General features: G+C 39.7%; 1 protein-coding gene and 1 long non-coding RNA gene across 7 annotated transcripts in view; one reads left to right on the top strand and one right to left on the bottom strand.

Annotated features, from left to right (window-relative positions):
- The first annotated feature begins 7,203 nt into the window (after positions 1-7,203).
- Positions 7,204-23,382, top strand: part of LOC111077067 — a 70,995-nt gene continuing 54,816 nt past the window's right edge. For 2 of the 5 annotated variants that reach the window (XM_041594233.1, XM_041594230.1), the window contains exons 1-2: positions 7,207-7,333; positions 7,698-8,056. In XM_041594233.1, the coding sequence (XP_041450167.1) occupies positions 7,746-8,056 (311 nt within the window). In that variant the 5' untranslated portion in view covers positions 7,207-7,333; positions 7,698-7,745. Of the gene's footprint in view, positions 7,508-7,644; positions 8,057-23,382 lie in introns of those variants that run through there. The other 3 variants (XM_041594234.1, XM_041594231.1, XM_041594232.1) reach the window with 3 other exon arrangements.
- LOC111080788 lies at positions 7,646-8,925 on the bottom strand. Of its 2 annotated transcripts, XR_002608533.2 has the most exons (3): positions 8,820-8,925; positions 8,129-8,227; positions 7,646-8,045 (listed from the first exon to the last, which is right to left on the bottom strand). It is a non-coding gene; the product is annotated as an uncharacterized LOC111080788 (long non-coding RNA). The 2 variants fall into 2 exon arrangements; XR_005968079.1 differs by lacking the exon at positions 8,820-8,925 and having other exon boundaries at positions 8,129-8,801.

Genomic DNA, 23,382 nt, shown 5'->3' with positions numbered 1-23,382 from the left:
AAAAATTTTACAATGGGCATATCCGCGGGTCGCGAACGTACGTTCGCACGCTTTTAATGCACAAAAAAGATAGAAAACGAAAACTTTCCAAGACTTTTTTTCTGCGTTTCAATAGCATTTTGTTAGCTCTATGCTTAGTGCAAATGATGGGGTTCATCGAGTTTTAGATTTTAAAATAATTTAAAAAACATGCGGTCGCGAACGTACGAAAAATAGAAGTCGACTTTGACTTAATCTAGAAAAATGCAATTATCTGCGAATTGGAACGGAATATTCTAAAACGATAAATTGACTTTAAAAGAGGATTAATGTATCTATCTATAAAGTATATTCACATAAAATTATCTCCATTGGTTTAAAAAAAATTAAATTAAGTACCGGTCGCGAACGTATGGGTCGCGAACGTACGATTTTTCCATATGTATTTTACATTTTTTCTCTTTACGTTTTCCCTTGAATCAGTTCATATTTCCCTTAAAACCAACTTATTACTCCATTTTATGTACGTAATAACATTTATAGTAAGAAGAGAAAATTTTATTTAAAATGAAAAAAATGAGCTGCTTTTTCGCGCAATTCATTTAACTTTTGTGGATCGCTTTTAATTTTATTGAGATATCGGGTCTGTTTTTCACTTGTTTTAGCCATCTACGAATATTTATATGCGTGTTAAACAATTAAAAGTAAAAGTAACAAATAAAAAAAAATACTTACGGTCGCGAACGTACGCTACTTCGAAAATCAAAATAAAAAGTTTGGTTAATAGTAACCCCAAAGTTTTTTTATATTTAAAATAGTTACACAAAACTTACTTTACACATGCAGTTTCAGCCACCTGCTTGCATTCAATGCGAAGCAATTACAATAAAATGATGTTTTCGGTCGCGAACGTACGATTAGAACATAGATAAGAAGCAAAATAAAAATTAACCATTAACTGAAGATTTTTTCGGTCTCTTTGCATTTTTCTCTTCTTAACAGATTGCAATAGAGAGATTGGGTAGAAAGAGTGCAAACATATCAGATGTTTTGCATGCAAAATAATTAAATATAAAAATGCCTTTAAAAAAAGCCAAAAGTGAAGAAATCACATTTTTCAAGTTTCAAGGTTTCAAGGTTTCTCATGAAAACCACTGAGATATGCCATAAAACCATGGCATTATGAAAATTTGGACATTTCTTTATAAGAATACACAAAAAAATACGATGATTATGAACATTTTATTTTTCGGTCCTGGTTGAACATTCGGCGGATATGCCCATATTACATTTTTTTGCTACATCTGCTATCTACATCTATAATATATATTCTACATCTAACATGTATATTGTACATGTTCCAATTAGATTCTACATCTCCTCCGCTAGGGGTTGCTCGCGCGCTGAACGCGGCAGAGTGTGCGAGCGAGAAAGAGATAGGTAGCGAGTCTCTGGCAGGGGGAGGCGGAGGAAGCGACTGAAAATTAATTTCTTCATTCTGCCTATAATTTTGATCCGATATGATTCAGATTCGGCAATCTGGTAGATATTCTTCTTTTATTCTCTACGTTACTGCGTTTTAAGTTTTATCGTATCTTTAAAATTGTGCCTGCCACAGATTTGCGTCCTTTGTGGGGGCGGGGCGAAATTTTGAAATACACTTGTAGCAGTGTGATATCACATGAGTCTGGAAACCAAATTTTGTTTCTCTAGCTCTTATAGTCTCTGAGATTCAGGCGCTCATCGAGACGGACAGACGGACGGACGAACGGACAGACGGACATAGCTATATCGACTCGGCTACGTCGGAAACGCTTCCTTCTCTGCGTTGCACACATCCACTTTTACCACAAATCTAATATACCACTTAACTCTTTTTTGAGTACGGGTATAAAAAGAGATTGAAGGCGGATAGGGACGGATGTCAAAAGATCTATTCCATGCAAGTCTCAGGTATGTTATTAATAGCACACTAAAGGAAATGTTAAGTTCTACAAAGATTTACCACTAATACATGTAAGCACAGGACCAACACATATATTTTTTATTGAATACTTACCAACTATGATCAAAATGGATGGTAACACTACTCGACACGAGTTTTCCTCAAGACAAAACTTACTTTTTCTTAAAGATTTAGGGCTTAGAAATGGTTTGATGATCATTTTTTTTCTATGGCAGAACTTTTTTTTGAAGAATTTTTGAAATATACTATTTTTTTAAAGTTTTTTTCAGAGTTAGCGCTTCTTTTTTTCACGTAACTCTAGTATCTTACGTCTGGTTATAAATAACTTTGCTATTTTGAAAAGATATTTAAAACAGCTAGAAGATAATCGCAAACACTTTGTGATTTCAGCTTACCGTCTGGGAAATATAAAGCATAAAACACCTAAAAATTAAAAAAATTAACAAAAACACCTTTTCCAAAGTTGCGGGCCCAGCTGCCAATTGGGAACAATGCAAACGAAAAAGGGTTGTACATTTGGTACCAGATCTCGACTCCAATTCACAATTGGCAGTGTGGACCGCAACCTTCCAAAAGGTATTTTTTGTTCATTTTTTAGTTTTGGTTAACGAATTTTAGCTCCAAAGTTTCTCCATAGATTTTAATAAACAATACCTTAAACGACGCCTAATTAATGCACCTATACACAAAAAAATAGAGGTCACAGGATATAATTTTTTTTCGAGTTTTCCCGAGTTTTTAAAGTCGAAATTTCGTTAAAATACCACACAAAAATCATAATTTTTGCATTTCAATGCTTTACAAAAAAATACCAGAATTGAAAAATTCTTTAAAAAAAACTTCTGCCATAGAAAAAAACCATAATTCTTTAAAACCTTTAAAACCTTTCTTTAAAAACACCTCGCGAACAGAATCAGGGTTGATATTCGTATGTTTTCTAGGCTCTGTACGAAAGGCAGTACTCAGATCAACAAACAAAGATGTCGGTATATACTAAAAAACTTATATCAATTTGATATATTTTGCCAGAAAACACGAAGCAAACATTTCAATATGACAACAAAAAACCAAATTAAATATTTAAATAATGAAGACAAATATAATCTAATTAATTATTTTTATTAATTTTCATCAATATAAAACATATATTGTTTTCAAAACATTTTGTCTTCACGGTGGTCGGCACGGGAGGCGTCTGCTGCTGATAGTCAGACACATTACCTTGCTAATAAAATATTGGGGAGTCCAGGATATACCTGGGGAAGAGAGAGCCCAGCCGAAGAAGTGCATTTTATTAACTTTAAACAAAACCAAGCAGCTGTCTGAGCAGTGTAACCGTACGGAATGCAGTGCACACCTTTGGTCACAGAACTGGCCGCTGGAAGAATATATGGCATTTGTTTGCTAGCAAACAGTTTTTTGATCTGAGTACTAGGCTTAAAGTCATTAGACGTGTCTAGAGACGGCTACGAACAATAATGTTGCATTTTGTATCTAGTCAGAGTGTCCGTTATAATCTAACTCAAGGGGAATGTGAGGAAGAAAATAAAAGGAGACTTGGCCATATTGCACAGGTTCGCGCTGCACAATTACCTCCTCAAATTCTACAAAATTTAAATGTAGACTTCAATTCCGCAATCGCCAATAAAGATCTTCGCTGCTTTGCTATCGGTCTATTGGGGGTCGTATGCCAGCATTGCAATGCATTGAAGATTCAATCGTAAACACCCATCATATGCTGCGCTGGTGGCAAGCTAAATTTGACCCTTTTGACTCAACTACCAGTGCCTTTGCATTTGTTTCGCTATGGATATACAATCCAATCAAAGCATGTCCTGGCGAATACCCAAAAATATAACGGATGCTTTCAAATGACGCCATTTGAATATAACCCTGTTACAATCTGAGTTATAAGGTAATGAAATTCGAAATTGCTTCCAAACATTCAGATCGAAGGGAAAATTCACCATCGAGCGTGCACTTTGTTACCATCACCAAAAGACGATAAGTTCCTTCAGATCTATTTCGTTGGTGATTCGGTATTTAAATTGGATAAGCGTTGTGAAATTTGTGAATTGTGAACAATTGCAAAATATTCTGCATGAGCATACTACATTGGTCAGATTGTTCAAAACCGCATTGGATACTATAGATTCGGACGACTAAAAAATTATTATCAGAGGAGACAAAAGACCCGCTGGAGGCCATCCAAGATAATGCTTCAAATATAAATGAAGTCGCAGTAGTTAATCTTGGCGAGAATTTGAAATCACGCGATATTGTTCTCAAGCGTCGGAATGGTGGACAATTGAAACGCGTGTACGAGACTCATTGGTCATATGGTCATACTCATTGATTTTCTGTTGTGGAGAGGATGGCTATCACTTCAATATAAAGATGGTTAATCCAACGAAAGGTTTGCTTACATCAGTTCTTTTTATACCCGTACTCAAAAAAGAGTTAAGGGGTATATTAGATTTGTGGTAAAAGTGAATGTGTGTAACGCAGAGAAGGAAACGTTTCCGACCCCATAAAGTATATATATTCTTGATCAGCATCAATAGCCGAGTCGATAGAGCCATGTCTGTCTGTCCGTCTGTCCGTCTTGTTTGACGCCTGGATCTCAGAGACTATAAAAGCTAGAGGAACCAAATTTTGTTTCCAGACTCATGTGATATCACACTGCTAAAAGTGTATTTCAAAATTTCGCCCCGCCCCCACAAAAACGTAGTATCGTAGAGAATGCCCATATCTACCAGATTGCCGAATCTGAATCAGATCGGATTATAACTATAGCCAAAATGAAGAAATTAATTTTCTGTTTCTTCCTCCGCCTCCCCCTGCCAGAGACCCACTACCTATCTCTTTCTCGCTCGCACACTCTGCCACGTTCAGTGCGCGAGCAACCCCTAGCGGAGGAGATGTAGAATCTAATTGGAACATGTACAATCTACATTTTAGATGTAGAATATACATTGTAGATGTAGATAGCAGATGTAGCAAAAAAATGTAATATGTAAAATTTTTTTTTAATTCAAAAAATTCTACAAAATTATATGCTCAAATATGTATATACTGACTGAGTACGGGTATAAGTAGAGTCGAGTCCCCAGAAGCGACTCGCACGTTCCTTCTCGTGCATTCTAAATATAAGTTTAAATTCATTATTCAGCAGAAGAAACGAATAAGGTCAGCTCAATGAATTCAGCTCATTCGTTTTAATCAGTCAATGTTACGATCAGACGAGAATATCCTCTTTCGTGACGCCAGGCCAATCGTTGGAAGACTGTGGGATTAACTCGAATTTCCCTGTTTTTCTTACAGTTAGCTATTCGTTGCCTGTTCGCGTGATGGCAAACCGTCTACGTTGTTTTTTGTTGCGCCGGAAAACATATCGGAAAACATTTTTTTTCTTATCGCATTCAACAGATTTCGAATATATTCAAATAAATTATGTTGAAATTTTAACAATCTGTGCTTCACGTAGGTTGCTACTGAAATATCTGTCCTAACTATTAAAAACACAACTAAAGCGGCTGAAAATGGTTTTATTGCTTTGAACAATATCTTATCCCATTTTCGCAGTACTTTAGGCCCTCAGAAGAAAGTATCTCTACAACAGGTCTTATTCTGCCTGTCGATCCATACCGTCGATTATAATTATTGATTTTGCTTCGATTTTATATTTATACATCCACACACGTTTTTTGTAAAATTTTCGATTTTTTAATTAATTGGGCTCGCACGAGGTGATCATGAAAATTCGTATAAATGGTCGTCATACTAATGCTCTAGAATACCTCAATCTCACGGTATATAACATGACGATTTTGCTCTATCATTTCGCGCACAGCATCGATATTTTGTGGCACAAAAATTCATTTTAGACCACCTTCACGAAATTCGTCCTGTAACGACGTCCACGGTGTAATTCGCGACACCAGTTTTTTACATTGGCACTATGCATTGCATTCATCAACAAAAGTTGAACTAAGCTGATCTAAGCATTCTTGGCTTAAAAATCCCCCCAAATGAGGTTGAAAATCACGACACAGACATTTTCATATGTTGATTTCAATTTTTGTCTGAGATCAATTTTTCGTTTGTAGTTAATCGATTTTAAACGTGGCCGTACAATAAAATGTTTTATAGAGGCTTATCCCAAAAAAATACAAAAATATTTTAATGCAAATGACCATTGGGTCCTAATCAGGCTGAAATGACCTAGGACATAAACTAAAATAACACATCTCGTATTATCACTCTGGAGTATATCTGAAGGCGTTAAATTGGGGAGAGACGAAGTTTACCGGGTCCGCTAGTATTAAATAAAAATTGCTTTTTTCGTTGGTGTACCTCTAAAATTTCTTGATTTATATGTGTACTCTGAACATAAAAAACACTGCTTTAAGTAAGTAAGTAAGTTTGAATAGAGCTTTGAAAAAAAAAATGGCCATTGGTGGAAACAGAAGACTAATAAACAAATAAACTGCCAGGACCGACTGCCTTGTACAAATGAGCAATCTGGTAGCTGTGCTAATTTTCTATTAATCTGCGTTTTCGGTTTTTTCATATTTCTAGATTTTCTTCGTTTGTGTGTCGTGGCGAAATTTTTAAATACATTTGTATGCCTACTTGTTTCAGTGTGATATCACAGATGATCCAGACGGATCAACTGTTGCTCTAGGTCTTATAGAGTCTGAGATCTAGGCGCTCATCGGAGCGGACATACGAACAGAAAAACGCAGCTATATTATCTCGGCTATTGCTGATCGATGCTGATCGAGAAATAATTACTTTATAAGGTCGGAATGCTTTCTTCTGGATATTACACACATCGAAATCAGCCACAAATCTCATATAATCCTATACTCAACCTGGTATAAATAAAGCTGATGATATATCTAAAAACTATTAAAGTTCTAAAACATGTTAGGCGACTGGATGTTATCCTATATCTAAAGATTTGGGTAATATTAAAATGAACAAATACTTACAGAAATCGTACTAAACCAGATCGTTTGTATGTATGTACATATATATTACAATAGCATATTGTATATACAATACATACTAACATACAACTGTAAGAGTTTACTTATGTTTCTTATATTAAACTGTAAAGCAACTCTCACTTTCGGATAGAGTAAACGAGTTCCACAATATCTATCTTTGTGGTGAGTTTCTGGGCATGTTGTAAAGCTGTGATTTGTGGTTGCTTAGGCAGCTGTATAGCTACTGAGATCTATAACAGAAACAGAAAAGTTTCACCCAAGGCTTTAATCGGTTGTGAATTGTTGAATGTGGAAGATATAAGCTTTTTATTTAATGTACATTCACGTTTTTTTTAACGTATATAAAATGGATTTATAACTTAATAGTGGTTGTGTATGTCTATTTAATTTCGAAAACATTGAAAATCACCGGATAATGTCTAATGAGTTAAATATTTAAATTCATTATTAATGCAAAAGTGGTCAAAAAACGAAACAAAAAACACAAAAGTTTGACTTCATGTTTACTGCGAACATTTATAATCCATAACTTATTTAATTTACATATGTATGTATGCACATATACAATACAAATATTGAATTAAAGAAATATATATATAATATTAACCATTTTTTGTTCATATTTCACATGAATAAACTATATAATTGTATTTTTTGTAAACCGAACCAGTCTGAACATTTTTTGTTGGTCGTTATACAATCCAAACATTCATTTACAAAGATATAAACTATTACAGGTAATAACGGCTCTATCGTGTGCAATATACATATATGAAAGTCTAGAGATGATACGGTTCGCAGTCATGGTAGCCTTTCTGGTTTATACAAGACGGTGTAAATTCATTAGCCGGTCGGCGCTAACATTAATGCTACTGTGCATGGGAATCATCATGCACCTTGATATGTTACCGGGAGCACTTGCCGTCAGCAATAGTGCTGGTAGTGCTGCGCGCCCGTTTACAGGAAATGGAAATATTAATCCGCGATTACCTCGTACAAGTGCCAGTCAACTTAATAGTGGCAGCAGCGCCACCACAAGTTTCAAGCTTGCCACAAAATCATTAAATACGACTCGAAATGGAAACCTGCGAACAAGGTAAGGGTCTGTGATTTTGCATTTTCAAATACGTTTGTTGTTACAGATTTTAGGTGTATACAAGGTACATACATATCTGTGAATCCGCTGGTCAAAACAAAAGATTGCGCTAACAAACCGGTTTTTTGCACAGTGGTTAACTGTAAACCTCTCAGACACACACACCAGGACCTAAATGCATGCATGTGAATGTATAGACAAGTATTCAAACATGTGTGCATGTACATAAATGCACACTCGCCCATGACGTTCACGAATATATAAATATAAATATATATATGCATATATATGTAGCTTATAAACACATACAATAATATGAGTAACAAAAAGTGATAGGAAACAGATTTTTACAAATTTCGTTGACCAAGTCACACAAATATAATATTTTCCAAAAAAGATATAAAAAATGATACACATTTCAAAGAAGTATAATCCCAATCTCAACAAAAGTTAAGAGTAGGGAGATGAAAGAGTTTTTGGTTTAGTTGCACGCTGCTTGGTGGAAAACCGGTCTGTTGAATGGTGTGGGAAATGGTCAACCCAGCTCAGTTGACTATGTTCACTTTGTTGAAAGTGAATGTGATGCAAATACTAGATTTAATTGATTTACTATACGTAGCCTGGGAAAAGCTTAAAACGTGCTCAATTATTTAATATAATAATTGTGGATTGACCAAGAACTATACAGGCCGAAAAAATCCAACTTTGTGTTTCCTACAGGCCTACACCATCTGTACCAAACACTTAAAAGGAGTTTTTATACCTGGTACTCAAAGAGTTAAGCGCTATTATAGATTTGTGGTCGAATTGTGTGTAACGCACGTTCCCAAAATTTGTATCCAGACTGGTGTGATATCACACTGTTACAAGTACATCTCAAAATTTAGCCCCGCCCCCTTCCGCCACCACAAACGATGCAAATATGTGGCATCCACAATTTTGAATAAACGAGAAAAGCGAAAACGCAGTGAAGAACGACGATATCTACTGAATTGCGGAATCTGTTTTAGATGAGATCATTATTATAGACAGAAAGAACCAATTAATTTGCATTAAATTAAATTAAAATTAAATGGGCTAAGCTTCCCCAACCCCCGCGGCAGCGCTACTTATTCTCTCTCTCTCTCTCTCGATTACACACTCTGCTATGTGCAGTATGCGCCCTCTGGCGGAGGAGAAAAAGAAAGAATGGCGTGTTAGCGTGAAAAGAGAGATGGATTTAGCAACAAAAAAAAAATGGAAAGAGATAATTTATTTTAAAATTCTACATAAATCATAAGCACACATATTTATATACTGACTAAGTACCGGGTATCAAAGTAGTGGCGCGGCTAATGGGTCTCACAACGTTCGCCTTCGGGGTTTTTTTTCTTTTTAAACTTTTTATACTCAAAGACTATACTAAATTCTCTTAGATGTATGTACTTTAAGGAAAGCACACGGCGTACTTGCTTAGCTCGAGCGCCAACCGCCGCGCCGGTTCACTCGCCTTATTCACACATTATAAATTTGTAAAGTTGATACCATTGATGCCATTAATACTGTCATCCGTGTAATGTTATTAGAAGTATTTATTATACTAACTATATAATAATTACTATAATCTATACTATAAATTGCATGCTGTTTTTTTTTAATGATAGCCAGAGAATGTGGCTTGTTTGCACAAACAAATTAGTACTTTTCTATAAATAGGTTCAACAAGAATTCAAAATTAATCAACAAAATCTTAGATTTGGTCCAAAAGTGTGTGTTTGAGCTCCTATTTCATTTAATTCCTCCGCAACGCGTACACCAAATTGCATAAGGTTATTTTTAAATGATAGCCAGAGTATGCGGCATTCTTTCTTTACAAAAGTTTTCACTTTTCTATAAATAGGTTCCACAAAAATTAAAAATTAATCAAACAAAAATCTCAAATTTGGTCTAAAAATGTGTGTTTGATCGCCTATTTCATTTCATTTTGTGTCATTCTGTAGAACAGAACATTTTGTGATAGATTTGGTTTTTATACCTTTTTGTATGAAAAATTGTTTTCTGAAAATTTAAAATTTCTTTAAGTATATTTGTTGCTTCTAATTACACTAGTCAACATGATTTTTCCTCAAGGAACAAAACGAACTTTTTCTTAAAGATTTGGGGCTTAGAAATGGTTTGATGATATTTTTTTTTTTTTCTATGGCAGAACTTTTTTTTAAAGAATTTTTGAAAACTGGTATTTTTTTAAAGCTTTTTTCAAAGGTAGCGCTTGTTTTTTTCACATAACTCTAGTATCTTACGTCTGGTTGTTAAGAACTTTGCTATTTTGAAAAGATAACACTAGTCAACACGATTTTTCCTCAAGGAACAAAACGAACTTTTTCTTAAAGATTTGGGGCTTAGAAATGGTTTGATGATATTTTTTTTTTTTTCTATGGCAGAACTTTTGGAAGGCGGCGGGCCCAACTGCCAATTGGGAACAAAGCAAACGAACAAGGGTTGTACATTTGGTACCTGATCGCGATCCCAATTCCCAATGGGCAGTTGAGCTCGCCGCCTTCCAAAAGGTATTTTTTGTTCATTTTTTCCATATTTTAGGTTTGGTTAACGAATTTTAGCTCCAAAGTCTCTCCATAGATTTTAATGAGCGATACCTTAAACGACGCCAAATTAACGCACCTATACACAAAAAAAATAGAGGACACAAGATATAATTTTTTTTCGACTTTTCCTGGGTTTTTAAAGTCAAAATTTCGTAAAAAATACCGCACAAAAATCATCATTTTTGCATTTCAATGCTTTATATTTCCCAGACGGTAAGCTGTAATCACAAAGTGTTTGGGCTTAACTTCTAGCTATTTTAATTATCTTTACAAAATAGCAAAGTTCTTTACAACCAGACGTAAGATACTAGAGTTATGTGAAAAAAAACAAGAGCTACCTCTGAAAAAAGCTTTAAAAAAAATACCAGTTTTCAAAAATTCTTCAAAAAAAAGTTCTGCCATAGAAAAAAAACCATAATTCTTTAAAAAATTTTAAATCCCCATATCTATCAGAAAAAGTCGGTTTGGATCCTTGAGGAAAAAAAAGTTCGATTTTGTCGAGTAGTGTAATTAAAACAGCTAGAAGTTAAGCCTAAACACTTTGTGATTACAGCTTACCGTCTGGGAAATATAAAGCATTGAAATGCAAAAATTATGATTTTTGTGCAGTATTTTTTACGAAATTTTGACTTTAAAAACTCAGGAAAAGTCGAAAATCCTAATTAAACCAAATGTGCAAAGTTTCAGTCTGTATATTTTAGAGTTTATGGCAAAAAAAAAAACGCCATGTGCAGTGGTTGATTGATTTTATGTGTGCCGACCACTGTTTTAGAGCGATGATACTTATGTCGCTGCTACGCCGCTGGCTACTAATAGACAGAATTTGCAAGCTCCGATCCTGACCTTAATGGCCGGCGCTGCTGGGCATCCGGTGGTCGCGACGGCCTCGTTCCCACGATCGACAGAACTTCTTACAGGGCAGAAAATGTAGAAGTTTCTCTGCCCAGTGGACAATTTGGTTAACATTCGGTCACTCGGTCCTTCCTCGGTCACACCAATGTTCATCAATATTTGTTGTATAGCAACGCATGTTCCCTTTTGCTGCCTGTGCCGCAACCACCAGAAAACTCCAATCATGGTGGCGCATATGGCCACGCCTATGGTGATGGCCACAATGGGCCTAATAGCAAGGCTTGTCTTAACTTTAGCTAGATGTTGAAGGTTCTCCTCGCTGAGTCGATAGAGATACGGCAGGCTTAGCAGTGTTTGGTGCCGGGTGATGTTGATCCTCTCTGAGGTCGTTACGCCAAGGATCTTTTTCGGACCATTACTGTGGTTTACATATTCGTATTCGTTCCCGTTGACGCGGGCGACTTGGTCAAAGCAAAGCAATGTTTTTGCAAGTGACGAATTTCGCTCCTTTCACTCGCACAGATTTGAGAGCGTACAAATCTAAAAATAGGATACGCTTGCATGTGTGAGTACACTTAGAACCTTAAAGTGCATATATGTGCGTACTTTTGCAAAGCAAACAATTTTCATTTTCATTCATATTTAAACTCTTAATAAATTGTTTTTATTTAAATATTAAATTAAATGAAATATTAAAAAAACCAAAAAGGATTTTCGTCCCCCAACCCCTATTTCGGTAAATCAATTTTAGGCAGATCAGAAATTTTGATAAAACTATTTGCTGTGCACATGCACTTATGCATGCACGCATTCGGGCTTCACGAAAATTTTCTTATTGACACGACGAACGCTGAATACCCGATTGACAATTACTTGTATGTGAAGTCATGTATGAAATATTTTATGTATGTGTCGGAGAATAAAAAATTGTATTTCATAAACAATTAATATTAATAAACAGCTGGTTCGGTTCATTTGGTATAGACTCAATGTTGCTGATAGCATAGTCGGAGAGCGGGAGTTGCTCCCAGATGTGCATGGCGCAAGTGTTGGAAAACGAAGAGTGGATTCAGTCCAGTTCTAGAGGCAAAAGAAGGACTACGTGCGACTTGCTGTGCTGCAGAATTTTCATTGAGATATGGCGGACGAAAGAGAGGCGCTTGACAACAACGAACATGGCCCGACATCAGAAGTGGGATCGGCCTCACCACCAAATCATCCCGACAACCATTGGAGCGCACTTTTCGAGGCCCAGAACAAACATTTCATGGAAGTCCTAAAATCGATGCAGGCATAAAAAATGGCGGACCACACAAGCAAAATTGTAACTCTTCGAAAGTAAAGTCCCGACGCTGTGGGTGCGGATACTGCAGCATGGTGCAAACCCGTGGATATAATCATGGCTGAAACCCCTTTGGAAGACAGCGCACTCGTGATGGCACTCAGCGACTCTTTGGATGGTGGAGTATCACAATTGTTATCACAGATCTGCTACACGGGTATCAAATGGCCTGAGTTTCGTGAATTGTGTATTCAGCGTTACGAGGCAATAGAGACGCCAGCAGCCATTTTACTAAACATTTTCAACGGGAGTCCCAAGTCGAGCGAATATCTGTCGGTATATGCCAGCCGCTTATTGACGTCTCTGCTATCAAAATGGAAAACTGTGAATATGGAGGAAATAGCAGTGTCTGTTGTGCTGGCTCACACCTCTCAAATAGACCACCAATATCAGAACACGTAGTGAATTGGAACAGCAGTTACGAGCGTATTCGTTTGGTAAACGAAGTGACCATTCTACGACAGATCACGGCCCCAGCACAGGACGGAAGAAGCAAAAATTGATGTCCCATATAAAGGGCCATTTCTGTGGCAAAATGGGACATAAGATTGCAGAATGCCGAAACCGAAAAACTGGAGAATGGAATGCGTTCAAGGGCAAACAAGCGCATAGCAACAAAACACAAAGCAAAGAACGAGCAACCGTGACATGTTTTAAGTGTGGCAACCCTGGGCATATTGCGTCTGCGTGTACAAAGGGGACCTCAACATCGAATAGAAGCAGCACATACGAGAAGCGGGTAGATGTTTGTACCGTGGTGGAGCCAAGAGGAACCCTATATCAGTTTGGTGAGCCCGTTCCATTTTTCTTTGACTCGGGTGCCGAGTGTTCATTATTGAAAGAAAAGTTGGCTGATAAATTTGCTGGCAAGAGACTCAAAAAATGGTAGATTTAAGAGGCATAGGTGAAAATTCTAGAGTTATGTGATTCAGACAAGTTCAGACTAGTCCAATTATTGGAGCGTTATGCACACAGATTCATAAAGGGTATCCCAAGTAGTCGAGCTGGAAATCCGTTTGATGGATGTAAATAAAACAGTAATGAGGCGTCCGTACAGGCTTAGCATAGAAGAGAAAACGTTAGTGAGAACCAAAATGCAAGAGTTCCTAGCGAACAACGTTATCCGTCCGAGCTTCTCCCCATTCGCGAGTCCAATGCTGCTAGTAAAAAAGAAAGACGGTAGCGACCAAATAGTGTGTAGACTACAGAGAATTGAATGCGAATACAGTTTCGGATAAGTATCCACTAAAATTGATATCTGATCAGATCAGACTGCGTGGCAGCAAATACTTTTCGAGTTTGGATATGGCAGCGGTTTTTACCAGATACCCATACACTCGGACTCGATAGACCGCACGGCATTTGTAACACCTGAGGGTCAGTTTGAATTTGTATCCATGCCATTTGGTTTGAAAAACGCGTCTTCTATCTTTCAACTCGAGCTTTGGGTGAACTGGCCTATTCATATGCCATTGCTTACGTCGAATGGGAGACTAGAAAAGGTGTTGCAGTATTGACTGAGGCTGGATTCACATTTAATAGAACCAAGTGCACATTTTTGTAACCTTGCGAAAAATATCTGGGATTCAAGATTGAAAACGGCGAGATTAGGCCAAATCCGCATAAGATAGAAGCATTGGCTTCACTGCCGCCGCCGCAATCGATAACTCAACTGAGACAGTTCATAGGGATTACATCATACTTTTGGCAATTTGCTCCACGATTTTCTGAGCAAATAAAACCATTGTATCCTCTTACCACCAAGAAAAGTAAATTTTAATGGGAACAGAAACACGAGCAGGCGCTAAAGGAAATTATATCAGCACAAGTTGGAGACGCTGTTTTGATCATCTATGACATCTATGAATACCCCGTTGAGCTACACACAGATGCTAGTTCGATTGGATATGGCGCCATACCTATGCACAGAGTAGATGGCAGGCCAAGAGTGATTGAGTATTGCAGTAAATGCACCATAATGGCAGAATCAAAATACCACTCGTACGAGCTGGAAACGCTAGCAGTTTTTAATTCCATTAAATACTTTCGCCATTACCTGCATGGCCGCCCTTTTATAGTGTATACCGATTGCAATTCTAAAAGCTAGTCGCCACAAGATTGATTTATTGTCAAGGCTACTGCTGAGCTAACGAGCTTTTTCACTAGCTGTTGAATTTAGATAAAATAAGAAGTCGAACGGATTCGATATAGTTTATGTGTGTACAGTTTATTTTTTAAGAAGGCGAAATATGGGGTGTGTATGTGTAACGAAAGAAAAAAGCGAGATGTGCCGGTTAAAGACTCAAAGAGGGCAGGCAAACCGAACTGCCCGTGCCCTAATGAAAGCGAGAGAGAGAACGAAAGAAGCGATAGAAGCGATAGAAGCTTGGCTGCTGCTGAGCCGAGCACGAGCGATAGATAGAGATACAGAAAATGCGAGAGAACAGCAGAGATGCTGCAGTAGCAAAATGAAAAAGGAGATATAAAGAGGCGAAAAAACGGCCGCTGCCGTGAGTAATTATAAACGGTTACAATATTTATATGCAGTGGGCAATGCAAATAGCAAAAAAAGGTGAAATTACTTTAGTTTGCTCCACTGGCTATTTTAGAGGAATTTGTTGGGGAATTTCAGGCTGGGAAACAGACATACTCCCCCGTTGAAAGCCTGACTTTCAACAGATGCTGAAGGGTTTCACAGACGTTGCTTGTGGCTGATTCGATATAGCAATCCTGACGCCGTCCTTAGCACAGCATCTCGAGACACGCCAAAAAATCCGGGAATGCATTTGACCAATGTCGATATTGGCCAGTTGGTGTGCGTCTGACAGCGTCTTTGAACGCTGCTGCAGCGACGAGGTGTAGTATTCCTTCCATCGCGGCCAGAAGATATGGAGCACGTAGGCAAGCATTGCCTGACATCCAATTAAAGAAAGATCAGGCATGTAATGCCATGCTCAGGAAACGCAGAGGGAGGGCCGCTAACTGGTACATCCAGATCGGCAGGGCTCTCTGTAATTGGTGCTAAAGCTGTAGGATTAATAATGGCCACGATGTGGCCTAAAAGCTTCCTTAGATCAATCGACGAACTGAGTGGTCAGTGGCACGATAATTGTTGTAGCTTTACGTCTTCAGTGCAGCTCCACTCCCCCCAATATACAAATATTGGAATGGAATAAGTCCAAGAACAGCTCGAAGTCCAGTGCAGAGATTCTGCGGAGGAGCGATGATCATTGTTGAATTGGTGGTGCGCTGAAGTGGATGCTTCCTGCCAAAGGTGATTTTATGATGGCAAGCAAAATACAAGATGATCGATATTGAGGTCCACATGCCAAACGACGGGGCTTCTTAAATCATTCAAAAGAATCCCACGCTAAGAAATCTCAGTCAGACCTTTATGCCAAGACAACTTATATTTGCCCAGCCCAGCCATGTAGCTGCAGGTCCAGCCAGTCCGAAAACGTCAAAGAGCTGCGCTTCTGTTGGCACAACTGAACTTCTGCAGGGACGCGACAATGATGAATAGTTGGAAATCTAGAGAGAAGGCTGATCAGTAGCCAATGGGAACATCGGTGTCAATATCCAACTTGCAACGGGAATTCACGTAATCTGCCGGACCTGCATAAAAAGCAGGCACGCTAGTACGACTCAATTGGAATTGACCTCTTGATGGAAGTGTAATTGGGTTCTCCGAAATCATATTGGAATCCAGCTGCTAATGAGATACGAAGTCAGCTATGTGCACGTCTTGGAGATTGATTTCAGCATCAGCAGACAACGCTGCCTGTTCATCTATCGCCAAATGCTGCATTAGCCCTTCAGAGAAGCGTAAGCAGACTTCTTCGTATCCGCAGATGACAATTGCATAGGGCGTACCCACGGGGCGGATTACTCCGTGGTGGAAGCTGCCTGCCAAAAATATTAGCTATAATTGTTCCTGCAGAAACCGTAGAAGGAGGAGACAGCTGAGTGAATCGAATAGCGATTTCGCGCCGAATCAAAGTATCCAGCGTCATTGTCTGGACGTTGATATGCAATGACTACACCATCAAGGGTCCCATGCGACACCAAGCCGAAGCCTGTTACTCGCGGAACCCAGGCAGAAACGCACCCCTCCTCAGACCCAACCGACCGAGGGCGCAGAAGCATGACGCGCGACGCGTGTTACAGAACTGATCACGAGCATTCAGGATAGGTGTTAGACTAAAATTCGAAGAAAGTTAGAGCTAAAAAAAACTCAAAGAGCTTAACAGAAGCTAAGAGTTAAGAAAAGGAAGGGAATTAGTGGTGCATATTATATGGTAGAGGGAATTGAAGTCCGAGCATAGGACCCTAAATGGTTCGTGCAAGGAATAATTTGAACTACAAAGCAGAAGGAACAAAGGAATAAAGTTTCTAGTAGATCTAACATGAATCGTAAAGTTTATGCGGCTTAACAAGTCAGGGCAAGATCAACTTGTGCATAAAAATCACCTCAAGCATTTTTCTACGACTAACTAAGGTTGGAATGTTTATTAAAAGAATCTTCAATGGTAAGATGGCAGTCCCACAACTGCATCCCAGTTAAGGCCACGCAGAGCAAAAAGTAAAAAGTTTTTCTGGACTAATTCTATACGGTCCTGGTGTACTTTGTACTGGGGGCACCATACACAAGAGCCGTACTCTAAAATCGGACGAACAAGCGAGATATAGAGAGTCTTCGTTATATAGGGGTCGTCAAATTCCTTTGACCACCTCTTTATAAACCCAAGCACGCCCATGGCCTTATTTACCATGGTAGAAATGTGTTCAGAAAACTTTAACTTTGGTTTAAACAGTCTAGTTTAACACCAAGATCATCAACCAAGGTAATTCTCTCAAGAGAACCACCGCAGAGGCTATATGGAGCCAAAAAGGGCCTAGAGCGATGAACTTTCAATACTTTGCATTTCGAGGCATTTAGGTGTAACATATTTGCACAACACCATGACTGAAAGTCATTGAGATCGGATTGCAAGCGAGAGTGAAATGAAATGTCCTTATACTGGACACAGAACCACACACATCATCCTCATACATGAGTACTCGAGTGTGTTAATACTGAAGGCAGAACATTTATAAAGAGTGTGAATAGTAGGGGGCCTAGATGGCTACCCTGTGGTACTCCAGAAGTAACCTTAACAGGTGAAGAGAAGGAGTTTTTGAAGAGGACCCTTTGAGACCTAGAACGAAGGTAGCTAGAAATCCATCTCAAAAGATTAGGCGGAAACCCTAAAAAGTCAAGTTTTTGTGCTAAAAGGGAATGGTTTACAGAATCGAATGCTTTACTAAAATCAGTGTAAATGACATCCGTCTGCAAGTTACCTTGAAAGCCTTTAATGATAAAAGAGGTAAACTCTAATAAATTTGTGGTTGTTGATCGTCGCCTTATAAATCCGTGCTGAGACGGAGATATAAGTGATTTGCAGAGATGTTGCAAATGAGGAGTTAACATTTTTTCAAACATTTTAGTAATAGCGGATAACTCAGATATACCTCTATATTTATTTGCATCAGACTTGTTACTTTTCATATGGAGCGGAATAATAAAAGATTCCTTCCAGATGGGGGGAATCATGAAGAGTTAGTGGATAGGGTGAATAGTTTAAGCAGGGGTCCACACAGAGTGTCGTCACAGTACCTGAGTACACAGCTGGGAACTCCGTCGGGACCTGGTGAAAAAACCGAAGTCGAAGATCATGAAGCAGTGAGCTTTCATTTAACAAGGGGCTGAAAATGCCATTCGACCTTGGTAAACTGTATGTATACGACTGACCAGAGTAGCTTTCATGAGAATAGGTTGTTTGGAAAAATTTGGCAAAAACATCGGCAATTGCCTGATCATTGTTTGCTGACATATTGAGAAATGATAGCGAGAATGGATGTGCGGACGTTCTACGCTTACTATTTACGAAGCTGTAAAACTCTTTAGGGTCCTGTGAAAATGAACCTGGACCATGAAATGTTCCGACATGAAGTTTGAGTCCACTGCAATGAAGACCCCACCTCCACGTCGAGACGAACAGTCATTTCTAAAAATTGTGTACCGACCTGCTAAAACTTTGGAACTAAGGATGTCCGACTTTAACCAGGTCTCGGTAAACACAATAACATGGGACGAGAATGCGAGACTCTCAAGAAAAAGAGTGCTGAGCTTACTACGCAAGCCTCTAGCATTCTGGTAGGTAACAAAAAGAGAGGAAGTTCGTTTTTTGGATGAGTAGAAATTGAGGTGGAAGATGAGGATGGAGATGGAGCACTGGTCTGACTACTAGAAAGAGTTATGGTGGGCCTATTCTTTTTCTTAGCCCTAAACTCTTTGACGACCAAATACTCCGGCCAAAACTTGGCGGTACAAATGGTGTCAAATTGAGTCGGGGAGACGCTAATCTTAAAGGAAGATATCTCCCTGGCGTAAGAAAAGTTAAATTTTTCCACCTTTAAGCCGACGGCTTTTATTTTGCTTTGTATAAAAGCGGTTACATCATTGGATGTGAGGTCAGGGGCTAGCCGCGAGACAAAAACTTGTCGCTTTGGTGGGACTCCCACCAGTGGTTTTGGCACCACAGGCCTAGTACCTGTGATGCCAGTATCCGGTGGTCCTGGACACCTATTAGCTGGTGGGAGCGAAACTGATGGGATAGTTAAGGAGTTGGGTGCGGACACGACGGACACGGACGCTACAGACATGTCTACCTGCATACTCTCCGAAGTGACGCATTCGGCTCCCGAATCTGCATCACCAGCAGCGATCGTTGCCCTTGGAGTAGCAAACGTAATCTACTGCTGCACTAAGGGAGTGGTCGAAGTAAGTTTTTCGGCTGCCGGCGGACATGAGGCAGTCGGCCCTTGCAAAACCCGCGGAGTAGACTTCTTGCGCCTCGGAAACTCAGCCAGCAGCTGCAAATTGCTGTTTAAAGCCTACGATCAGCTCTTTAAAGCCTTTCCGCGTCTGCCTCATGAACAAACGCATGTCGTTTTCTACAGCACGGCATTCCTCACAAATATAATGCAGGCAGTTATTTTGGAAAATGGCATCACCTACACGGCCCGAGATCCCTACACATTTTGCTTGCACTACGCTTTCGCAAAGCCAGCAAGGGATATTGGGCTGGTCATGGGTAATCTGCTTCTTGCAGGTTTTTTTTGGCGCAGACGACAGATAACAGTTTATTTGTTAAGTAGGCGAAATATAGGGTGTGTAGGTGTAACGAAAGAAAAAGCTAGATGTGACGGTTGATCAAATCAAAGCGATGAAATTAAGATGCAGGGTCTGTTCAATATGCAAGAGAAGTGGGTGATAGATCAAGGCGAAAGAAAAATGAATGCGATAATGATGACGATCAATTAACGACTCAAAGAGGGCAGGCGGACCGAATTTCCCGTGTCCTAATGCAAGCGAGAGAGAGAAGGAAAGAAGCGATAGAAGCTCGGCTGCTGCTGAGCCGAGCACGAGCGATAAATATAGAGAGAGAATGCGAGAGAACAGCATAGATGAAAATGAAGAAGGAGATATAAAGAGGCGAAAGAACGGCCGCTGCCGTGAGTAATTATAAACGGTTACAATATTTATATGCAGTGGGCAATGCAAATAGCAAATAAAAGTGGAATTTCGTTTTTTTGCTCCACTGGCTGTTTTAGAGGAATTTGTTGAGGAATTTCAGGCTGGGAAACCAGACAGGTACATCGCTGGTGGGCATATCTGCAATCATTTGTCTTCAGTGTAAAGTATAAAAAGGGGAAGCAATTGGTACATGCAGACTTTCTTTCACGGAACCCATTATCGGTCGATAAATATCCAGGCGCTGCGAAAATACAGGAATTTCGTGTAGAATTAGTGGAAATAACGAATAACACATTTAGGATGTGGCCCAAAATGGCTTTTTCTTATAGATTTCGGGGTTTAACATTTTTTAATGAATAATTGTTTATTTTTTATGTTTTAGTTTTATGTTTTATGTTTTTAAAATCTGCTATTTTTGTAATGTTTTTTTTTCAGAGGTAGTGCTTTTATTTTTTACATAACTTAAGTATCTTATATCTGGTTGCATAGAACTTTGAAGTTCTTAAAAGCTGTCAAATTTAGCTATTAATCCGACCCAGACAATTTGTAGCTGCAGCTTAACGCCTGGAAGATATTGGCCACAAATTATTTTTTTTCCACTTTTCCCGATTTTTAAAAATTTGGAAAACAAATATCTTCCAGGCGTTTAGCGGCAGATACAGTAGAAGTTACGATCAGAAAAGCCGCCAACAAAGGTTTTTTGACCATTCTCCCAGCTACTTATGAGCCAGATGTGGTGACGTACTTGCGGAATTACGGACGTCCTGATTTATTCATCACATTCACTTGCAATCCGAAATGGTTGAAATACCAGATTTAGAAACTCATCCGGAGTTGCATTCCATTGTGACAACGAACAGGATCCATGGCCCTTGCGGAGTCCACAACCCAGACTCACCGTGTATGGAAAACGAAAATTTAACAGAGCGTTTTCCCCGTCCGTTGGTGAACGACACAATCGCGTGTGTAGTTTACGGACGAAATTGCAGCGCAAAGAGCAGAACGACCAGCAGCGACAACATTGACAATCGAAAGCGATCTGTTTGGATCAACGCCGGAAGAAAGGTGACGCTGTTGCTGGCTTCGCTGATGTCTATTCGACTGAATGACAAATTATAAACGTTTTATTATATTGGACGGCAAGCGTTTATGAAAAGTATCATATCACTATACAAAAATTCTTAAGTATAGGGTATATTTCGACAACGCTGTAAAAAATCGTATACATGCAGACAGATCTAGAATGCTTGAGCAGACGTGTGCACACATACAGTCGTTGGCTGCCGCTGTATGCAGATTTGATGTAGATCAGCCTGGTTTTTTCAATTTTCGGGAGGATCCATGCCGGTACCTTGTATCTCTTGGTAAAGAGGATGAGGTCCGTCTTGTCCGCGTCCTACTTTTCCCGCCCACTCACATATCTCCCTGAGTGTTGATTCCATTATGTCATCTGCATAGGCTGTTATTTTTGGGGCCCTCCTCTCGAATCTCTTTATTAAGTCGTCGACCACCAGGTTCCACAGGAGGGGCGACAGGACCCCACCTTGTGGTGTGCCTCTATGCGCCCCCCTCCTTAGAAGGTTCTTTATCCAGAGGTTGATTGCGGGATGTGTGTTGGTCGCTTCTAGGCGGTCCATAATAGCGTTCGTAGTGACGTTGTTGAATGCTCCGGATATGTCTACGAACACTCCTAGGGCATACTTTTTATTATGGAGGGCTCTCTCGATGGTGGCTACTAGTGAGTGCAGTGCCGTCTCTACCGATTTCCCTTTGGTGTAGGCATGCTGGTTGGTTGACATCAGTCTCCCTACATCATTCCTGATGTGTAGATCCAGCAGCTTTTCTAGTGTTTTGAGTAGAAAGGATGTAAGGCTTATCGGTCTTTAATCCTTGGGGCTCATATGGCTGCACTTTCCTGCCTTTGGAAGGAAGACAATCCTCGAGGTCCTCCATTGGATAGGGATATAGCCTGTGCTCAGGCAAGCTGAGTATATTGCAGAGAGCCATGGGGTGATCACGTCTTTGGTCACCTGTAGCATGGCTGGGAATATACCGTCTAGTCCAGGTGCTTTTGTACCCGCAAAGGAGTCTATAGCCCAGTGGATTTTCTTAGACGATATGAGACCTGTTGGGGGATGCACTTCCTCAGTTACTAGGTCCTGATGCGTTGTAGCGTCAGCAACCTCGGTGCATCCTGGGAAGTGAGCTTCCATTAGTGCTGTTAGGGCTTCTTCACTGCCCTCAGTCCACTGTCCATCTTCTCGCTTCAGCTGACTCAGTATGGTAGGTTGCTTTGATAGCAGCTTCCGAAGTCTAGCCGTTTCTGGGACTTTCTCGATATTGGAGCAGAAGTTTCTCCACGAGTTTCTTTGTGCCCTGCGTATTTCCTTCTTGTACTCTCTGAGTAGGATTTTGTATTCCTCATTGATTATCTCCTCGTTCGCCTGTTTGGCGATTTTGAAGAATTCTTTGAGGTTGTTTCTTTGAAGCGATAAGTCCCGGTTCCACAGGGTCTCTAGGGACGTTTCTATGTCTTCCGGGGATTTCACTGTGGCCGGGCGAGTCGCGAAAGAGTGTTAGATCTAGTACGTTGGACGAGGTGGGACCTACGAAGGTGTGTTCCTCCCCTACGTTTGCTACATCTAGGTTAGTTGATAGTATGAAGTCTAGAAGTGACTCACCTCTGTCGTTGATGTCGGGGCTTCCCCACACGCTGTGGTGGGCATTGGCGTCCGTACCAACCAGAAGTTGCTGGTCTTTCGGGCTGGCATCCGCCACCAGACTCCTTAGCTCTTCCGGTGGAGCTGGCCTGTCGTGTGCCATATAGCAGGAAGCTACCATAAGGTGCTTTTCCTCGCTTTCTAGCATCACAGCAGTCAGGTCATCAGTGCTGTAATGAGACAAAAGGTAAGCATGGATGCCCTTCCGTACGAGTACGGCGGTTCTGGTCCTGCTTACCGATGGTGAGTGG

This window comes from Drosophila obscura, unplaced genomic scaffold, assembly GCF_018151105.1.
Source record: "Drosophila obscura isolate BZ-5 IFL unplaced genomic scaffold, ASM1815110v1 contig_24, whole genome shotgun sequence".
Taxonomy (NCBI): domain Eukaryota; kingdom Metazoa; phylum Arthropoda; class Insecta; order Diptera; family Drosophilidae; genus Drosophila; species Drosophila obscura.
Note: the sequence above shows the minus strand (reverse complement) of the source record. Positions and strands in the feature narration are given on the sequence as shown.